The sequence below is a fragment of the Mustelus asterias genome, chromosome 21, assembly GCF_964213995.1.
Source record: "Mustelus asterias chromosome 21, sMusAst1.hap1.1, whole genome shotgun sequence".
Classification (NCBI taxonomy): domain Eukaryota; kingdom Metazoa; phylum Chordata; class Chondrichthyes; order Carcharhiniformes; family Triakidae; genus Mustelus; species Mustelus asterias.
Window position 1 is genome coordinate 561,157 of NC_135821.1, and position 21,235 is coordinate 582,391.

General features: G+C 48.3%; 1 protein-coding gene across 1 annotated transcript in view; it reads left to right on the forward strand.

Moving 5' to 3' along the window:
* The first annotated feature begins 11,662 nt into the window (after window positions 1-11,662).
* The window catches only part of LOC144509005 (proline-rich protein 12-like), an 89,946-nt gene continuing 80,373 nt past the window's right edge, over window positions 11,663-21,235 (forward strand). The window contains exon 1 of the mRNA XM_078237242.1: window positions 11,663-12,099. Coding sequence (XP_078093368.1) covers window positions 12,005-12,099 — 95 coding nt within the window. The 5' untranslated portion in view covers window positions 11,663-12,004. The remainder of the gene's footprint in view (window positions 12,100-21,235) is intronic.

Genomic DNA, 21,235 nt, shown 5'->3' on the forward strand with positions numbered 1-21,235 from the left:
GATCTGAACATGTGGATTTCGTTTTGCCAATTGAAATTTTCTGTTAAAATATTTCTCTGCCCGGGGTCAGATGCGGACCTGAGCTGGTTGTACAGTGAAACCATTCTGGTGACTGCACCTCTGTCTCCCTCGCCCGGAATTAGCATCCTTTGGGGTTGTGTGGCTGGTCTCGGGTCAAGGGGGGTAGGTTTGGGTTGGGTGCACCCACCCTTTCTCTTTAATCCTCCCCCCACACCACTGGCCAATCTCCCCCAACCTTTGGGGGGGAGTGAAATGGAAGTGGGCAAGATTTTCTATCCTGATGACTCGCCAGCGATCGCTTGTTGGGATTTGGGTGGGAGGTGATGCCCTTGGGTCAACTGTGATGCCCTGTTTGGCTGGCAACATGCAATTGGGCAACTCGCCCTGGTGGCATTAAGGGTCTCCCTAGAGCTATTGGGGGAGTGGGGGGGACAGAGAAACTCACCACTGTGTGAGTTCACCTCTTTTTTTTTTTTGTTGACTGAATCTTTTCCCTCAATATAGAAGGTTCAATCCCTCCGGCTGCTGAAGGGTTAACGTGATGCCCAGGTTCATCTCTAGCCGCCCCCCCCCACCACCAGCTGGCGTGTGCACGGCAACCCATCCCAATGAAAGCTTCCCCACTTGATAATTAAGTTAATAACCTGCCCCACCTACTGCTGAAAAGGGAGGCATGTTGGTGACGCAAACCAAAACACCTCCTGTCAGAGGTGATTCAGCACTTGCAGAACACTCCTGAGTGTGCCGATAGCTACACTACCAACCAATTTAAGATGAGAGTCACACTCGTGACGTGGCTCATTCCCACTCGCTCAAAGTGACACACATTCGTACACCCATTCTCAGCAAACAAAAGGAATATGTCCAAGCCTTGCACCTTTGAACAGGAAATTGGGGAACCCATAGTTCCCCGTTGCTTCCTCTACTGCAACGCCGTGTAAACTGTGCTCGTACACTTTTCTCCCCAGGGACATGTTAGAAATGGCAGGGGCCTGGGATAGGGTGACAGGGCTGCACTGTTGGCTTGTCCGTGGGAATGAGTGGAGGGGCAGCGGGAGAATGGGCCTGGAATCTCTTACGAGAATGCCTAGTGGAAGACTGGTTTCACTGTACTTGAAGCGAAGTCCTGTTTTCTATTGACACTGCCACATCAACTAACCAGTTTCTGAATCACTCCGTAGAAGGTAGTAATAGCCAATGAGGAAACATTCGAGTGTGCCCTCTCTCTTTCGTGTCAATGATTGGGGGAGAAGGGCAAGGAATTGCGGCAAAGTGGGATGCTATGTATTCCACAGGCCCCTACTTGGCTCCAAGGGCCTCAATGTGAAGCCTGAAATGAAGGGCCTCTGGAGTGAGGCATCCCCAGGCCACGTGGAAGTGTAGGCCCAGCAGGAGTTGACTGAAGGTCAGCCTCATCCACACCGGGTGAGAGGTGGGTGAGGAGTCGGCCGGACTGCAGCATCTGCCGAGAGAAGCGTTGGTGTGCGGCCAGAATGTGAAACTGGCTGTGATGCTACGGTTAGGCCTACGCTGGAGGGTTCACCTGACAGCCTCCCAACTCCCCAAACTATTCCCCTCAGGAAAATATTTCTCCCTCGCCCTGGCCATCACTAAAAGGTTTATGACAAATGACCGCCGGCCTTTGGTAGGATTTAACAAGTTGACACTCAACCTGTTTGGCCGTGTTATGAACGTACCTTCCTTGGCCATCAACACCTGGGGTGGAACTTGAATCCAGAGTTTCTGGTTCCAAGGCAGGGGCGCTAACCCACTGTGCCACAAGACCTTCGATCCCCTGAATGGTTAAATACGATGCTTGCTGCATTAGCTCGTGAGTCAATAATGGCTCCTTGTTGTGGTATCAGAGGCTGGTCGTGCTTACGAAACTGCAGCTGATGGGTGGTTGGTGCCTCTTGGACAAGGGAAGGTGGTAATTTTAGAAGGAGGGGGTTGAACAGAGATTGCAAAGCACTCTGACCCAAACTTGCACCAATCACAAAGCAACCTGTCCCCGTCAGCAGAATGTAAATCATAGAATCCACATAGTGCAGAAGGAGGCCATTCAGCCCATCGAGCCTGCACCAACAGCAATCCCACCCAGGCACTATCCCCGTAACCCTGTGTATTTACCTTGCTAATCCCCCTGACGAGGCAATTTACCATAGCCAATTAACCTAACCCAGACATCTTTGGACACTAAGGGGCAATTTAGCATGGCCAATCCACCTAACCTGCACATCTTTGGACACTAAGGGGCAATTTACCATGGCCAATCCACCTAACCTGCACATCTTTGGACACTAAGGGGCAATTTACCATGGCCAATCCACCTAACCTGCACATCTTTGGACACTAAGGGGCAATTTAGCATGGCCAATCCACCTAACCTGCACATCTTTGGAGTGTGGGCTGAAATTTGATGGGATTTCAGAGTCTTTCAGAGAACAATCTACATGTTTACAGAAAACGAGTAACGAACATTCTCCTGGCCAGCAAACCGCCCCCACCCCCAACACACAAAGCCAGATTTGGACTTAATCCCGGAATCATTGTAAGGGGAAAACCATCAAACTCCTGTATCCAACTGAATAAAATTTGGAGGGTTGTGGCGGGGGGTGATGGGGGAGGGAGAAGTGGGGTGGGGTTGGGAGGGTGGGGGCTGAAGAAGAATGGTGCAATAATTGTGGAGAGACGGAGGCCTCAATCTTCATGTTTGGGGTATCCGTGGCAACCAGGCCTTGACTTCTAGCAGCGCCTGGCCTTGCCAATAGATCCAACAAAGGTATGGGAAAGATTCTCAGGACTTGGACCGAGTGAAGAAATTGTACATACACCCCTAAATCAGATGGTGGGGGAGGCGTGGGGGCAGTGGGGGGGTGAGGTAAGTTGAGGATAATCACGGCTTGTTTAAGTCATTGTTAAAATGGAAGGCCGGAAGGCTGCTTGGGGTTTTTTTGCTGTAATTCTAATTCCTACCTACAGAGGGTGGGTTTGAGGACAATGGCTGGGTGAAGGGCAGTAAGGGGGCAGGACTGCAGCTTATTCAAACTTTACTAAATCCTGTGAGTTCTTTGGAAGGTTGTGTTTGGTGTCCTCAGTTTCAAAAGGGCAGTGAGTGATTCTCACGCATCCAGTGCCTTGCTTTGATAAGCTGGAGGAGAGGGGAGAAACATTGTATTATAAACTGATCGCCTTGCATTTTTAAAGAATCCTAAAGTGGTTCCACTGGTATCACTTTTTTTGGTTCAAAATGTGTCCTCTCCGAAAAAGGTACCGTAACCACGGCTGCAAAGCAACAAGACAGATTGCCTCACAGGCAATTACACGGTAAAAATCTAAAAGATTTCAAAACCTGTTCAGGAGATCGAATACATCTCATTAAAGACACTTCTTTCTGCACAATGCGATCTTGATATCAGTGAGGAACCAGTCCCTGGAAAGCGTAATTCCAAAAGAGTTTCTCAAAACTAAACTCGATGACAGTGGACAGCACGGTGGCACAGTGGGTTAACACTGCTGCCTCACAGCGCCAGGGACCCGGGGCAGCACGGTGGCACAGTGGGTTAACACTGTTGCCTCACAGCGCCAGGGACCCCGGGCAGCACGGTGGCACAGTGGGTTAACACTGTTGTCTCACAGCGCCAGGGACCCGGGGCAGCACGGTGGCACAGTGGGTTAACACTGTTGCCTCACAGCGCCAGGGACCCGGGTTCGATTCCCGGCCTCGGGTCACTGTCTGTGCGGTGTTGGCATGTTCTCTCCGTGTCTGCGTGGGTTTCCTCCGGATGTTCCGGTTTTCTTCCACGCTCCAAAGATCTGAGGGTTAGGTGGATTGGCCATGCTAAATAGCCCCTTAGTGTCGGAGGACTAACCAGGGTAAATGTATGGGAATAGGGCTCCCCGTGTCTGCGTGAGTTTCCTTCAGTTCCTTCCACAGTCTGAAAGACGTGCTGTTTAGGTGCATTGGCCGTGCTAAATTCTCCCTCAGTGTACCCGAACAGGTGCCGGAGTGTGGCGACTCGGGGATTTTCACAATAACTTCATTGCAGCGTTAATGTAAGCCTACTTGTGACACAAATAAATTTTTAAAAGAAATCACTGATAAATTAAACGATTCCAGGTTCAAAGCAATTTAACTGATCGTTTCTAGTAAGTTCTGATCTTCACCTGAGTTCTCAGAGCTGTTGGGGTGCCTTGAGGTTGTGGCCAGGATCTTAGTTTGCAGCCTTGAGTGAAGACGGTGGAACCAGCTGTGTCCAATGGCTGGATGAGTTTTGGGTGGTTGGGGGGGTGTCCTCTGGGGTTCCCCCTCTGAGAGTTACGTTAAACTGTGAACCGCTGTGTCCTTGGGGAGAGGAGGGTAGAGAATTATGGTGGGGCTGCAGGAATATGGAAACAAAAATGAAATAAATTCTGAGTAAGGCTTTCCTGCAAAGGTAGGCCTCAACACAAGAACGGAACCACTTTGCCTTGTACCAGTTTGGTTATGTTAGTTTTATGTACTTTAATATATAAATATATAGTTCTGTAAGAGCTCCATAATAAAATGGCTATTAACTTCGCTTCTTCTGTTTAATGAACTCTTGAAACAATATTCCTGTTTTTCCAAGGCAAGAATGATTCCCAGCTTTTCCCATTTTCCCCCCAAGATGGGTCCACAATTTCTCTTTAATTATTCTGCCTGAATTGGTCCAAAGCTGCCTTAGTAAGACCATAAGACCATAAGACATAGGAGCGGAAGTAAGGCCATTCGGCCCATCGAGTCCACTCCACCATTCAATCATGGTTGATTTCAACTCCATTTACCCGCTCTCTCCCCATAGCCCTTAATTCCTCGAGAAATCAAGAATTTATCAATTTCTGTCTTGAAGACGCTCAACGTCTCGGCCTCCACAGCCCTCTGTGGCAATGAATTCCACAGACCCACCACTCTCTGGCTGAAGAAATTTCTCCTCATCTCTGTTCTAAAGTGACTCCCTTTTATTCTAAGGCTGTGCCCCCGCGTCCTAGTCTCCCCTGTTAATGGAAACAACTTCCCTACGTCCATCCTATCTAAGCCGTTCATTATCTTGTAAGTTTCTATCAGATCTCCCCTCAACCTCCTAAACTCCAATGAATATAATCCCACGATCCTCAGACGTTCATCGTATGTCAGGCCTACCATTCCTGGGATCATCCGTGTGAATCTCCGCTGGACCCGCTCCAGTGCCAGTATGTCCTTCCTGAGGTGTGGGGCCCAAAATTGCTCACAGTACTCCAAATGGGGCCTAACCAGTGCTTTATAAAGCCTCAGAAGTACATCCCTGCTTTTGTATTCCAAGCCTCTTGAGATAAATGACAACATTACATTTGCTTTCTTAATTACGGACTCAACCTGCAAGTTTACCTTTAGAGAATCCTGGACTAGGACTCCCAAGTCCCTTTGCACTTTAGCATTATGAATTTTGTCACCGTTTAGAAAATAGTCCATGCCTCTATTCTTTTTTCCAAAGTGTACGACCTCGCACTTGCCCACGTTGAATTTCATCAGCCACTTCTTGGACCACTCTCCTAAACTGTCTAAATCTTTCTGCAGCCTCCCCACCTCCTCAATACTACCTGCCCCTCCACCTATCTTTGTATCATCGGCAAACTTGGCCAGAATGCTCCCAGTCCCGTCATCTAGATCGTTAATATATAAAGAGAACAGCTGTGGCCCCAACACTGAACCCTGCGGGACACCACTTGTCACCGGTTGCCATTCTGAGAAAGAACCTTTTATCCCAACTCTCTGCCTTCTGTCTGACAGCCAATCGTCAATCCATGTTAGTACCTTGCCTCGAATACCATGGGCCCTTATTTTACTCAGCAGTCTCCCGTGAGGCACCTTGTCAAAGGCCTTTTGGAAGTCAAGATAGATAACATCCATTGGCTCTCCTTGGTCTAACCTATTTGTTATCTCTTCAAAGAACTCTAACAGGTTTGTCAGGCACGACCTCCCCTTACTAAATCCATGCTGACTTGTCTTAATCCGACCCTGCACTTCCAAGAATTTAGAAATCTCATCCTTAACGATGGATTCTAGAATTTTGCCAACAACTGAGGTTAGGCTAATTGGCCTATAATTTTCCATCTTTTTTCTTGTTCCCTTCTTGAACAGTGGGGTTACAACAGCGATTTTCCAATCCTCTGGGACTTTCCCTGACTCCAGTGACTTTTGAAAGATCATAACTAACGCCTCCACTATTTCTTCAGCTATCTCCTTTAGAACTCTAGGATGTAGCCCATCTGGGCCCGGAGATTTATCAATTTTCAGACCTTTTAGTTTCTCTAGCACTTTCTCCTTTGTGATGGCAACCATATTCAACTCTGCCCCCTGACTTTCCTGAATTGTTGGGATATTACTCATGTCTTCTACTGTGAAGACTGACGCAAAGTACTTATTAAGTTCCTCAGCTATTTCCTTGTCTCCCATCACTAGATTACCAGCGTCATTTTGGAGCGGCCCAATGTCTACTTTTGCCTCCCGTTTGTTTTTAATGTATTTAAAGAAACTTTTACTATCATTCCTAATGTTACTGGCTAGCCTACCTTCATATTTGATCCTCTCCTTCCTTATTTCTCTCTTTGTTATCCTCTGTTTGTTTTTATAGCCTTCCCAATCTTCTGACTTCCCACTACTCTTTGCCACATTATAGGCTCTCTCTTTTGCCTTGATGCATTCCCTGACTTCCTTTGTCAGCCATGGCTGCCTAATCCCCCCTCTGATAACCTTTCTTTTGTTTGGGATGAACCTCTGCACTGTGTCCTCAATTACTCCCAGAAACTCCTGCCATTGCTGTTCTACTGTCTTTCCCATTAGGCTCTGCTTCCAGTCGATTTTTGTCAGTTCCTCCCTCATGCGCCTGTAATTACCTTTATTTAACTGTAGAACCTTCACATCTGATTCTGCCTTCCTTCTTTCAAATTGCAGACTGAATTCTACCATATTATGATCACTGCTTCCTAAGTGTTCCCTTACTTTAAGATCTTTTATCACGTCTGGCTCATTACATAACACTAAGTCCAGAATAGCCTGTTCCCTCGTGGGCTCCATCACAAGCTGTTCCAAAAAGCCATCCTGTAAACATTCAATGAATTCCCTTTCTTTGGGTCCACTGGCAACATTATTTACCCAGTCCACCTGCATATTGAAATCCCCCATGATCACTGTGACCTTGCCTTTCTGACATGCCCTTTCTATTTCGTGGTGCATTTTGTGCCCCTGGTCCCGACCACTGTCAGGAGGCCTGTACATAACTCCCATTATGGTTTTTTTGCCTTTGTGGTTCCTCAACTCTACCCACACAGACTCCACATCGTCTGACCCTATGTCGTTTAGTGCTATTGATTTAATTTCATTTCTAATTAACAAGGCAACCCCGCCCCCTCTACCCACCCCTCTGTCTTTTCGATAGGTTGTGAATCCCTGGATGTTTAACTGCCAGTCCTGAACCCCCTGCAACCACGTCTCTGTGATGCCTACCACATCATACCTGCCAGTCACAATCTGGGCCACAAGCTCATCTATCTTGTTCCGGACACTGCGGGCATTTAAATATAGCACCTTTAATTCCCTATTGACCGTCCCTTTTTGTTTTCGTAGTGTGGTGGACCTTGGTCTACTGAGCCTTTCCAGACACTGTGTCATATTTTGTGAGATGGGGACTATCGTAACCTCTCCTGAGTGCTGTCTTTTCGTGATTTTTTGTAATCCTAAGCAGCTACGCTTCCCACTGATTCCTTCACCTCTTGGTTCCCTGACTTTCCCTTCCCCCCCAATCTCTAGTTTAAAGTCCTATTGACCACCCCATTTACTCTCTTCGCCAGAACACTGATCCCAGCTCGGTCCAGGTGGAGACCATCCCAACGGTATAGGTCCCCCCTGCCCCAAAACTGATGCCAGTGTCCCATGAAAAAGAACCCTTCTTTCCCACACCACTCTTTCAGCCACGTGTTAACTTCCCTTATTCTTGCCTCCCTATGCCAATTTGCACGTGGCTCGGGCAGTAATCCGGAGATTATGACCCTTGAGGACCTGTTTTTTAATTTGAATCCTAGCTCTTTATAATCTCTAAACAGGTCCTCTTTCCTAGACTTGCCTATGTTGTTGGTACCAACATGGACCACAACAACTGGATCCTCCCCCTCCCTCTCCAGTATCCTTTCAAGCCGGTCAGAGTAATTGACTAAGGAATAGCTAGGGTGTAGAGAAAGATCAACTTAATGCAAGGTAGGTCCATTCAAAAGTCCATTGACTCTGTCTACACTTCCCGCTGCCTCGGAAAAGCAGCCAGCATAATCAAGGACCCCACGCACTCCGGACATTCTCTTTTCCACCTTCTTCCGTCGGAAAAAAGATACAAAAGTCTGAGGTCGCGTACCAACCGACTCAAGAACAGCTTCTTCCCTGCTGCCATCAGACTTTTGAATGGACCAACCTTATATTAAGCTGATCTCCCTTTACACCCTAGTTATGACTGTAACACTGCATTCTGCACCCTCTCCTTTCCTTGTATATGAATGGTATGCTTTGTCTGTATAGTGTGCAAGAAACAATACTTTTTGTTGTATACCAGTACTGCAATAATAAATCAAATCAAAAGGAAGGCTCCCACTGTACTGATCAAACATTCTCAGGACATGTACAGCATAGGATTAGACACAGAGTAAAGCTCCTTCAACACTGTCCCCATTAAACACCCCCAGGACATTGACAGCACGGGGTTAGATACAGAGTAAAGCTCCCTCTACACTGTCCCCCATCAAACACCCCCAGGGCAGGTACAGCACGGAGTTAGTTACAAAGTAAAGCTCTCCCTACACTGTCCCCGTCAAACACTCCCAGGACATGAGCGGCATGGTGGTACAATGGTTAGCACTTCTGCCTCACAGCGCCAGGGACCCAGGTTCGATTCCTGGCTTGGATCACTGTGCGGAGTCTGCACATTCTCCCTGTATCTGTGTGGATTTCTTCTAGTTGCTCCGGTTTCCTCCCACAGTCCAAAGATGTGCGGATTAGGAGGATTGGCCATGCTAAATTGTCCCTCAGTGTCAGGGAGACTAGGGATAAATGCATGGGGTTATGGGGATAGGGCCTGGGTGGGATTGTGGTCGGTGCAGACTCAAATGGGCCGGATGGCCGCTTTCCGCACTGTAGGGATTCTATGACAGGTACGGTGTGGGGTTAGATACAGACTAAATGTCCCTGTACACTGTCCCCATTAAACACTCCCAGGACAGGTACAGCACGGGGTTAGGTACAGAGTAAAGCTTCCTCTACACTGTCCCCATTAAACACTCCCGGGACAGGTACAGCACGGGGTTAGATACAGAGTAAAGCTGCCTCTACACTGTCCCCATTAAACACTCCCGGGACAGGTACAGCACGGGGTTAGGTACAGCACGGGGTTAAATACAGAGTAAAGCTCCCTCTACAGTGTCCCCCATCAAACACTCCCAGGACAGGTACAGCACAGGGTTCGATACAGAGTAAAGCTCCCTCTGCACTGTCCCCATTAAACACTCCCAGGACAGGTACAGCACGGGGTTAGATACAGAGTAAAGCTCCCTCTGCACTGTCCCCATTAAACACTCCCAGGACAGGTACAGCACGGGGTTAGATACAGAGTAAAGCTCCCTCTGCACTGTCCCCATTAAACACTCCCAAGACAGGTACAGCACGGGGTTAGATACAGAGTAAAGTTCCCTCTACATTGTCCCCATCAAACACAGATACAGCACGGGGTTAGGTACAGAGTAAAGCTCCTTCAATACTGTCTCCATCAAACACTCCCAGGATAGATGCAGCACGGGGTTAGATACAGACTAAAGCTCCCTCAACGCTGTCCCCATCAAACACTCCCAGGACAGGTACAGCACGGGGTTCGATACAGAGTAAAGCTCCCTCTACACTGTCCCCCATCAAACACTCCCAGGACAGGTACAGCACAGGGTTAGATACAGAGTAAAGCTCCCTCTACACTGTCCCCCTTCAAATACTCCCAGGACAGGTACAGCATGGGGTTAGATACAGAATAAAGCTCCCTCTACACTGTCCCCATCAAACACTCCCAGGACAGGTGCAGCACGGGGTTAGATACAGAGTAAAGCACCCGCTACACTGTCCCCATCAAACACTCCCAGGACAGGTACAGCACGGGGTTAGATACAGAATAAAGCTCCCTCTACACTGTCCCCATCAAACACTCCCAGGACAGGTACAGCACGGGTTAGATACAGAGTACAAAGAACAATACAGCACAGGAACAGGCCCTTCGGCCCTCCAAGCCCGCACCGCTCCCTGGTCTAAACTAGACCATTCTTTCGTATCCCTCCATTCCCACTCCGTTCATGTGGCTATCTAGATAAGTCTTAAACGTTCCCGGTGTGTCCGCCTCCACCACCTTGCCCGGCAGCGCATTCCAGGCCCCCACCACCCTCTGTGTAAAATACATCCTTCTGATATCCGTGTTAAAGCTCCCCCCCCTCACCTTGAACCTATGACCCCTCGTGAACGTAACCACCGACCTGGGAAAAAGCTCCCTCTACACTGTCCCGTCAAACACTCCCAGGAAGTATAGAATAGATAACATCTGAAGAATCCGGGTGACTGCAAAGTGGCTTTGACACCGGTCTCCTTCTGCATTCAAAATATTTCACCTGATGGCACCTGGTGTGTGTAAGGATTCTTCACAAGTAGGCCTACATTAACACTGCAATGAAGTTATTGTGAAAATCCTCTAGTTGCCACACTCCGGCGCCTGTTCGGGTACACTGAGGGAGAATTTAGCACGGCCAATGCACCCTAACCAGCACGTCTTTCGGACTGAGGAAGGAAACCGGAGCACCCAGAGGAAACCCATGCAGACACGGGGAGAATGTGCAGACAGTGACCCGAGGCCAGGAATCGAACCTGGGTCCCTGGTGCTGTGAGGCAGTGGCTGCCCTCATCCGTGCCCAGATTAAATACAGAGTAAAGCTCCCTCCACACCAACCTTAATAACACAACGGAGTTGCGCCCTCAGAACAGTGTGTCCATTTGTGCCAGTTTAGCATTTTGTAACTGTTGCCCTCTGAGATTGCTGAGTTGGCACGTACCGAGGAGACCCCCATTTCACGCCGGCCCTTCCTTGACCACAGGGCAATGAGGGCACCGGTGAATGTTACCTGCTGACCCTCCAGGGACGAGACCAGGAAAGTGACCCTGACACAAAAGGGATCCTCACACGCCAGGTGCAGTCAGGTGAAATCTTTTGTCTGAGCTAATTTGCACTGGCCCAGATGTCAAGAATAAAATTTGGCTTACAATGTTTCCCCAGCTTATCAGTGCATTGGTTGTGTATGTGATTGGATCCCAACCTTCCTTTCTGATTTGAATGTCATGTTTCTATTTTATCTGGGTAGTTGCGTTGTTTTTATCTGTTGATTTTGGGGGAATGCATGCATTTAAGGGCTGTGGATTTTTTTTCTCTCTCTCTGTCTCCATTCTGCTGTGTGTGTTTGGTACTGGATGAGTATGTGTGTGTGTGTCCCCTTTTACAAGTGGGATAGCTCTGAGATATGTGATCCTCCTCCCCTCTCTCTCTCTCTGAAATGTATTCTGGGTATTGAGATCACAGACAGGCAAAGAGAGAGAGAGAGAGAGAGCCTGAAAGATGGCCGCACCGTGAGTTTCCCCCCCCCTTGCAAGAATTCTTTTTTTTACTGTTTAAATATATATACACACATTGCATTAGTTTTTTTTCTATTCGTTTGGTAACCCGGGACAAAATAAAGATCTGGACCACACCAACGTAAAGTAGCATTAGATCCAATCAAGTCAGTTCCTTGGCCGGGGGGGGGGGGGGGGAGGAGAGAGGAAAGTACAGTCCAAGAACGTCTTGCAAATAGAAAAGCCCCCTCTCTGGTCTCAACAATTTAAAAAGAAGCAAAGAAAAAAGGAAGACAACTCGAACTAAACTTAATGGATAGAAATTACCCTGCTTCCGGATTTGGAGACCCACTGGGGAGTGGACAAGGATGGACTTACGACAGATCACCCTCAGGAGTGAAAGCCAGGTAAAGATAAAATATGTTTATGAATATAACCATCGTTTAATTCTCAATCCAACTCCCTCCCTGCCTTTCCTCCTATTCCCCCCCCCCTCCTCCCCTTCCAGAAGGCCGCTGTATCTGGGATTTGAGGCACACACAGAGAGAGAGAGGTTGGCCAGTCTCAATCTCTCCCAGCGCTAGGCAATTTCAAGTCGTGTTGCGAATTACGGCTGCAATTTCAGGGGAGGGGACGCAAAGTTAAAGCGGTACAAAAAAGGGGGTGGGGTGGGGGAATCCCCCCCCCCCCTTAAAAAAAGAAACACAGGACACAAAGAGTCGAATAGAGGGCCTTTAATGTATCCAATGGGGAACCATGGAGAGTGGGGCATTTGCCTGGGAAAAAAATTCTCAGAGGAGGAGGGGGGGAGAAAAATGAAGGGGATTGTAACAAATGTTGGATACATTGTCGCGCCTGTGAGCGACTGGAAACTGATCAAAGGCTGCAGGGAAACATTAAATGACATGAAGGGGGAAAGAATGGGATGTTATTGATAATAGCTTTGGGGCCCAGTTTTGCTTCCTTAGCCTCTCCAACCCTCCCCCTTTTTATTACAATAACTGCAACCTTTTCTTTCCACGATTGGTATATTTTTTTCGGGGGGGGCGGTGGAAATGCAAGGTTTTTGATTTTTTTTTTAGCACATGCATCCGCAAACCCTCTTGTGTGTGTGTGTGTTTTTTTTAAACACAAAACGTAGATATCTCTCTCTCTCTCTCTTCCCTCCCTCCCCTCTCTGTTTTACTCCATTGCTACAGGCCCCGTTGCAATGTCTTGTGTCCGGGAAAGTCCAACCCACTTTTTCTCCCTCCCGCCCGCTTTTTTTCCCCCCAAATGAGGTTGAAATGGGAGTTCTTGCACACCGTTAACATTCCCAATTGGAAGGGGCGCAGAGGAAGTAGTATAAACACATTAAAAAAAATTAAATGTTGCAGCCTTGCTGGTGTTGGGGCTGATCTGAATCAGGATTGGAATAAAACTGAGAAGTTTGTAAAGCCTCTATGCCGACTCCCTCTCCTTGTTTGTATGTGTTTTATTTTGTGGGGGTTTGGGGGAAAGCCCAGGCCCCTTGTGTTAGACTTGGTTAATTTCGGGGGGGGGGGGTAACGGTATTTAAAAAGCCCATTGCAGGTCAAGTTTGTCAATGCTCAGATAGATGGAGTCCTTGTTTGAGCTCAGTACCATTGACTGGGCTGTGGGAAAGGAAGGGTGTACACATTAAATAGGGGTGCACGCTTTGTGTGGGGGGGGGGCTGCACATTAGGTAGGGGTGGACATTTGGGGGAGGTTTACTCTATGAACAGTCTGTACAGTACGTAAGAAAAAATATGCTTTCCAATACAAACCAAATCAAAATTAGGAGGGGAATTTTTTTTTGTATTTATTAGTGTCACAAGTCGGCTTATGTTAGAAACTAGAAAGAAATCATAGAAACTCTACAGTGCAGAAACAGGCCATTCGGCCCATCGAGTCTGCACCGACCACAATCCCACCCAGGCCCTACCCCCATATCCCTACATATTTACCTGCTAATCCCTCTAACCTACACATCTCAAGACACGAAGGGGCAATTTTAGCATGGCCAATCAGCCTAACCCACACATCTTTGGACTGTGGGAGGAAACCGGAGCACCCGGAGGAAACCCACGCCGACACGAGGAGAATGTGCAAACTCCACACAGACAGAGACCCAAGCCGGGAATCGAACCCAGGTCCCTGGAGCTGTGAAGCAGCAGTGCTAACCACTGTGCTACCATGCCGCAGTTAACACTGCAATGAAGTTACTGTGAAAATCCTCCTAGTCGGCACACTCTGGCGCCTGTCTGCATGGGTTTCCTCTGGGTGCTCCGGTTTCCTCCCACAATCCAAAGACGTACAGGTTAGGTGCATTGGCCATGCTAAATTCTCCCTCAGTGTACCTGAACAGGCGCCGGAGTGTGGCGACTAGGGGATTTTCACAGTAACTTCATTGCAGTGTTAATGTAAGCCTACTTGTGACTAATAAGTAAACTTTACTTCATTGTTTAGGTACACTGAGGCAGAATTTAGCATAGCCCAATCCACCTACCCTGCACATGTTTGGACACTAAGGGGCAATTTAGAATGGCCAATCCACCTAACCCCCACATCTTTGGACTGTGGCAGGAAACTGGAGCACCCAGAGAAAACCCACGCAGACACGGGGAGAATGTGCAGCCTTCACACAGACAGTGACCCAAGCCAGGAATCGAACCCAGGTCCCTGGCGCTGTGAGGCAGCAGTGCTAACCACTGTGTCACTGTGCCGCCCGGTGCACATTAAGTGGGGTTTACATTTATCATGGCTGTTGGAATATGCCCTGAGGAGGGTCTCAGGTGGGACCACAATCACAGTGATGCTCCTCATGGCCAAATAGTCTGCCAGCAGTCACTGTCTGGACTCCGGGGCGAGAGTAACCCGAGGGAATTGCACCCCAGTGAGACACTGTCTGCAGGTGGACAGTGGCCATCAACACTGACCACAACATCGGTGCACTGAACTGAAAGTATCTTCAGAATGGGCAGTGAGAGGCAGGGTTTGTACTGAGGGTAATGAACATGGTTCCTTAGAAAGCCCTGCTGTTAATTTCTCTTCCCAGTTCTTATGTTGCCCTGTCGGGTGAACTGAAATTGAGGACTGAGATATTTTTTATGCAGCAAGTTGTTGTGATCTGGAATGTGCAACCTGAGAAGCAGGATGCAGAGGAACTTTCATAAAGGAATACCATAACTGCTTGTAAAGGAACAGTTATAGGGCTGGAGGGCAAGTGCTGGGGCAATGGGAAAAATTGGATCGAACTTTCAAAGAGCTAGCACAGGCACAGTGGGCTGAATGGTCACCTCTGCTTTAATCTATTACCCAAGTTCGATGTATTAATCCCCTTTTTAAGTGGACACAGTCTTAATTAAGGCGTTACATTAAAAAAAAACCTGGTCTCTAACTATGTCTAAATATCCCGTACACTTGGGCTGGGCTGGGCGGGAGGGGGGGGGGGGGGGGGGGGGGGGAGGTGTGGTGTGGTAAACCACTGTTAAGCTTATTGCCTGTGTGTGTGTGTGACAGGCCTGGGCATCAGGTGGGGAGCATTGTCTCAATGTCGAGGTTCAGTCGACAAAAGTGCAGTTTGACTCAGGGTGGCATGGTGGCGCAGTGGTTAGCACTGCTGCCTCACGGTGCCAGGGACCCGGGTTCGATTCCCGGCTTGGGTCACTGTCTGTGTGGAGTTTGCACATTCTCCCTGTGCCTGCGTGGGTTTCCTCCGGGTGCTCCGGTTTCCTCCCGCAGTCCAAAGATGTGCAGGTTAGGTGGACTGACCATGTTAAATTGCCCCTTGGCGTCAGGGGGATTAGGAGGGTAAATACGTGGGGTTACGAGGATAGGACCTGGGGTGGGATTGTTGCCGGTGCAGGCTTGATGGGCCAAATGGCCTCCTTCTGCACTGCTGGGCTTCTATGATTTGCATTTTGGGCGCCAGGAGCCATTCTGTTAAGCGTGTGGTTATTCGTCAACGTGGGGCTTCACGTCTTACGCTGCAGCCCAGAAGCCCCTGGTTTCTTCGCCAAACTGGTGACCTCCACCAGCTAGAAGGACGAGGGCAGCGGCTGCCATGGGTACCGGGAGAGGATTGGATTCTGAATTTGTTATCCAGATAGAACGAGCGGGAACAGGCAATTAAAAATCATCTTAACTCAAATTATTTGCGTTTTGGGTCCAAATCAAGATGGTATATGTAAAAGCAGCAATAATTATCCTTAAAACACTCTCTACCTTAGGAACCAGTTCACCCAGGAAGGCTCAGTATTATAAAGGCAAAATACGGCAGATGCTGGAATCTGAAACAGAAAAATGCTGGAAAATCTCAGCGAGTCTGACAGCATCTGTGGAGAGAGAATAGAGCCAATGTTTCGAGTCTGGATGACCCTTTAGTATTTGTGGCATATGGAGAGGGGAGCTGAATGTTTCTTTATTGTAGTGAGTTGTGATCCTCGAGGAGTGTCTTTATAGATGTTTACAGCACCAAAGGAGGCCATTTGGCCCATCGTGTCCATGCCAGTCAAAGATCCTACTATATTAACCCCATTTTCCAGCCCTTTGCCCTTTGCACTGGGGGGTTACAGCAGCGCAAGTGAATATCTAAATGCTCCTTAAATGTTTACGAGAGTTTCTGACTTGACCAGCCTTTCAGGCAGTAAGTTCCAGACTCTTGCCAACCTCTGAGTGAAAAAGCTTCTCCTCAATTCTCCTCTTAGCCTTAAATCTATGCCCCCTTGGTTATTGGCCCCTCGACTGATGGAAAAATGCTATCCTATCAGCACAATGGTTAGCACTGCTGCCTCACAGCGCCAGGGACCTGGGTTGGATTCTGGCCTCGGGTGACTATCTGAGTGGAGTTTGCACCTGTGTCTGCGTGGGTTTCCTCCGAGTGCTTCGGGTTCTTCCCGCAGTCCAGGGATGTGTAGGGTAGGTGGGTTGGCCATACTAAATTGCCCCTTAATATCCAATGAAGTGCAGGTTAGGTGGATTGACCATGCTAAATTTGCCCCTTAGTGTCCAAAGATGTGTAGGTTAGGTGGATTGGCCATGCTAAATTGTCCCTTAGTGTCCAAAGATGTGTAGGGTAGGTGGATTGGCCGTGCTAAATTGCCCCTTAGTGTTCAATGAAGTCAGGTTAGATGGATTGACCATGCTAAATTTGCCCCTTAGTGTCCAAAGATGTGTAGGGTAGGTGGATTGGCCATGCTAAATTGCCCCTTAATATCCAATGAAGTGCAGGTTAGGTGGATTGACCATGCTAAATTGTCCCTTAGTGTCCAAAGGTATGTAGGTTTGGTGGATTGGCCATGCTAAATTGTCCGTTAGTGTCCAAAGATGTGTAGGTTAGGTGGATTGGCCATGCTAAATTGTCCCTTAATATCCAATGAAGTGCAGATTAGGTGGATTGGCCATGCTAAATTGTCCCTTAATATCCAATGAAGTGCAGATTAGGTGGATTGGCCATGCTAAATTGTCCCTTAATATCCAATGAAGTGCAGATTAGGTGGATTGGCCATGCTAAATTGCCCCTTAGTGTCCAAAGAGGTGTAGATTCGGGAGATTAATAGTTGGGGTTACGGGGATGGGGTCTGGGTGGGATGCTGCTTGGGAGAGTTGGTGCAGACTTGATGGGCCGAATGGCCAGCTTCTCCACTGTCGGGATTCTCTGATTCTGCCTCTCCACCCTATCCATGCCCCTCACGATCTTGTACTTCGCTGAGACTAACAGGGTTTTGGGATGCAGTCATTTCTGGCATTTGTCCATTCCTTGTTGTCTTTGGGAAGGTGGTGATGCAGTGGCTCTGCAGTCTGAGCTGGTGAAGGGTAGCTACGGAGTGCCATGATTTTGACAATGAAGGAACAAATACATCTCCAGGTTGACACGGGAGTGCGACTTGGGGTTGGGCGATGTTTCACCTGCCACCAGCTGCCCTTGCTTCTTCTCCGTGGTGGCGGGTTGTGGCTTTGGAAAGAGCTGTTGGTGAGCTGTCGGCAGTGTGTCTTGCTGACAGCACCCACTTCAGACACCGGTGGCGGGAGGAGCGAATGTTTTTGGGTGGTGAATGGGGTGCCTACTTTGCCAGGGATGGCGCTGAGCATTTTGTGAATTAAGCAGAGAGAATTCCATCAGACACCCGGCTTGGGTCTTGTAGATGGTGAAGAGGCCTTGGTTTTGCAAGGGGGACAAGACTTTCACCATCGAATGTCCGGCCTCAGCATTTCAAGCCACCATTTTTATGTGGTTGGTTCAGTTGAGTTTATGGGTCAATGGTGACTTCCAGGAAGTGGTGAGGGGACTTGGTGATGGAATGCCATCAAATAACCAGATGAGGGTGGCTGTCTCTCATTGGGGGTGGTCTTTGCCTGGCACTAGCATGACATAAATGTTGCTTATTCCCCCAACGTTCTTAGGGTCTGACTGCATGAGGGAACTGTTCCATTAGCTGAGGAGTTGCAAATGATAATGAACATGCTAAATTGCCCCTCAGTGTCAGGGAGATTAGCAGTGAAAATACGTGGGGTTATGGTAATAGGGTCTGGGTGGGATTGTTGTCAGTGCAGCCGCAATGGGCTGAATAACCTCCTCCTGCAACGTAGAAGGGACTCTATGTCTCTTAACTGCCTTTGAAAGGGAGGCCGAGTGGTATTATCACTAGATTATTAAACCAAAAACTCGGCTAATGTTCTGGGGACCCGGGTTCGAATCCCGTCACGGCAGATGGTGGAATTTGAATTTGATAAAAACTATCTGGAATTAAGAATCTACCATGAAACCATTGTTGGAAAAACCCATCTGGTTCACTAATGTCCCTTTGGGGAAGGAAATCTGCCATCCTTACCTGGTCTGGCCTACATGTGAATCCAGAGCCACAGCAATGTGGTTGACTCTCAACTGCCCTCTGAAATGGGCCTTTAGTTTTGGTCACTTTAGTTAATCATAGAATAATATGCTAAATTGCCCCTTAGTGTCAGGGGGATTAGCAGGGTAAATCCGAAGGGTTACGGGGATAGAGCTGGATGGGATTGTTGCTGAAAGGCCTCCTCCTCAGCTTCTATGATTCTATGAATATTGTCATTGGATCCTATAGTGCAGAAGCAGACCATTTTGCCCATTGAGACTGCACTGACTCTCCAATATTACCTAGACCCTACTGCCATAACCCCATATATTTATGCCATTAATCCCCCTAATCTACACATCTTGGGACACCAAGGATCAATTTAGCATGGTCAATCCCCTAACCTATTCATCTTGGGACACTAAGGGAGCAATTTAGCATGGCCAATCCACCTAACCTGCACATCTTTGGCGTGTGGGAGGAAACCGGAGCACCCGGAGGAAATCCACGCAGACACTGGGAGAACGTACAAAGTCCACACAGACAGTCTGCCAAGGCCAGAATTGAACCCGGTCCCTGGCGCTGTGAGGCAGCAGTGCTAACCACTGTGCCATCCGATCATAACTGAATATCTGACCTTGTGTTGGAGGGAAGGTCATGGAGGAAGTAGCTAAGGATACAACCCTGAGGAGCTACTGGGAATGTGACCTCATCCAATCACAGCCACCTTCCCCTGAGGTATGAGCCCAGCTGGTGCAGATTTTAACCCCTGACCCACACTCACTAGAGGTTTGCTGGGGCTCCTTGATGCCAAGTACTGGCACATGACCACATGATGGTCAAACGCCCTTGATATAAAGGGCAGAGACTCACTTCACCTGGGCCAGGGTTGCAAAACGGTGTCAACGTTGTTCCTTCATTGTCAAAATCATGGTGCAGCGACCCTTCACCATCACTGGGCAGATTGTTGCTGCGTAAGTGCCGCTTGATAGCGCCGTCAGAGACATCTTCCAACATTCCGATGTTCGAGAGGAGAGTGATGAGGATAGTAATTGGCTAGGTTGTATTTGCCCTGCTTTTTTGTGGACGTAACGTACCAGGGCAATTTTTCCGCATGGTTGGGTAGATGCCAGCCTTGTAGCTGTTCTGGGACAGCCTGGCGAAGGGCACAGCTCCTTCTGGGACCTGTAGATGTTGCATTAATCAGTTTGCCCCGTCGTCACTTGGCGTTTTGGGTCAAGTGGATCGAGGTTGCTGAGTATTGACATCTGTAACGGCAGAGAGCTCGGGAGGAGACTGACGGGGACCAAAACGCCACATTTTTGATGTCTCTTCCAGCCCCGTGATGGGTGGTGGGAGCATGTTCAATAATAACTTTCAGAAAGGGAATTGGATGTACATTTGCAAAGCTGGGCGATGGGGGGAACTGGGAGTGGGATTAATTTAGTGTTGCCAACTGTGAGAAGTGTATTCCTGGAGGTTTCATCACATGACTTGCCCCATCACATGACTTGTCCCCCTCCCATTAGTCAGTCAACACGTCCTTCCTTGTGATGCGCTGCCTTCCGACACCAATCGGAAAGCAAAAAGACTCGTTACCCTGTCTGATGATGCTTGCCTGTCAGCCAATCAGTCTTTCACTCTCCCATTCTCAATATTTTTATATTTGGCAAAGAGAAATGTATAAAGAAAATATATCTTTTTAAAAATCTTTTTTTAAGTCCCGATGATTTTTCTCCAGGGTCCCTGTGTCCTGGACATTGATCCTGAATTCCTGGAGACTCCAGGCACATCCTGGAGAAACTTAGTGTCTGGAGATGTGCAGGTTAGGTGGATTGGCCGTGCTAAATGCTTGGGATCATGGGGATTTGGGTGTGGGTGGTTAAAACGCTCTTTAAGAGAGTCAGTATAGTCTCAATGGGCTGTACGGCCTCCTTCTGCACTGTGGGTGTGCTATGGCAGGTGTTATATGAGTTAAACTGTCACATTTCCTTTCTTAAAGGGCATCAGACGACCAGTTGGGGTTTTTTTGACAATAATCCTGGCAGTTTTATGATCTCTCTGACTGCTTTTTAAAAATTGAACTTGAATATTCAAACATCTGTAACTGAGCTGGATTGTGAGCCCAGGAACACAAACACAATCCGGCTGTCTGTGTATATTATCACTGACGGACTGCGACCTCGTCTACCTTCAGACAATGTGGAGGCAGACACAGTCCCAGTTCAGTTTTGATTACTTTACTCTTTGATTTTAGCTGCTGGCTGTGTTTCTATGAACAACAGTTTTAGCGCAGGTCAGGAGGCAGGCCCGTGGATTTGAGACAGGAGCACCAAGCCCAACCTGAACAGCTGCTGCTGGTCTGAAGCTATTCACATTTCACCAGTAAATTCACTCTTAATTTTCCCATCTCGCCAGATGCTGCTGAGTTTGCCCAGGCTGACTCTCTGGGACCTCACACCCAAGCGACAGCCATTCAATTGGCATGGTCAATCCACCGAACCACCACATCTTTCTACAATGAGCAGTGGGAGGCTATTTAACCACAGCGTGCTTCACAGTTGTGCCTGAGATCCAGCATGCCCGCTGGGTACATATGGAGCGGGCCATTGGTCAGTGGCCAGGAATGGAAACTCTCACTGAATTACCCCCAGAGCAACAAGAGTAACCAATTCCACACCCGCCCACCCTCCCCCGTCTCGTCTGACCC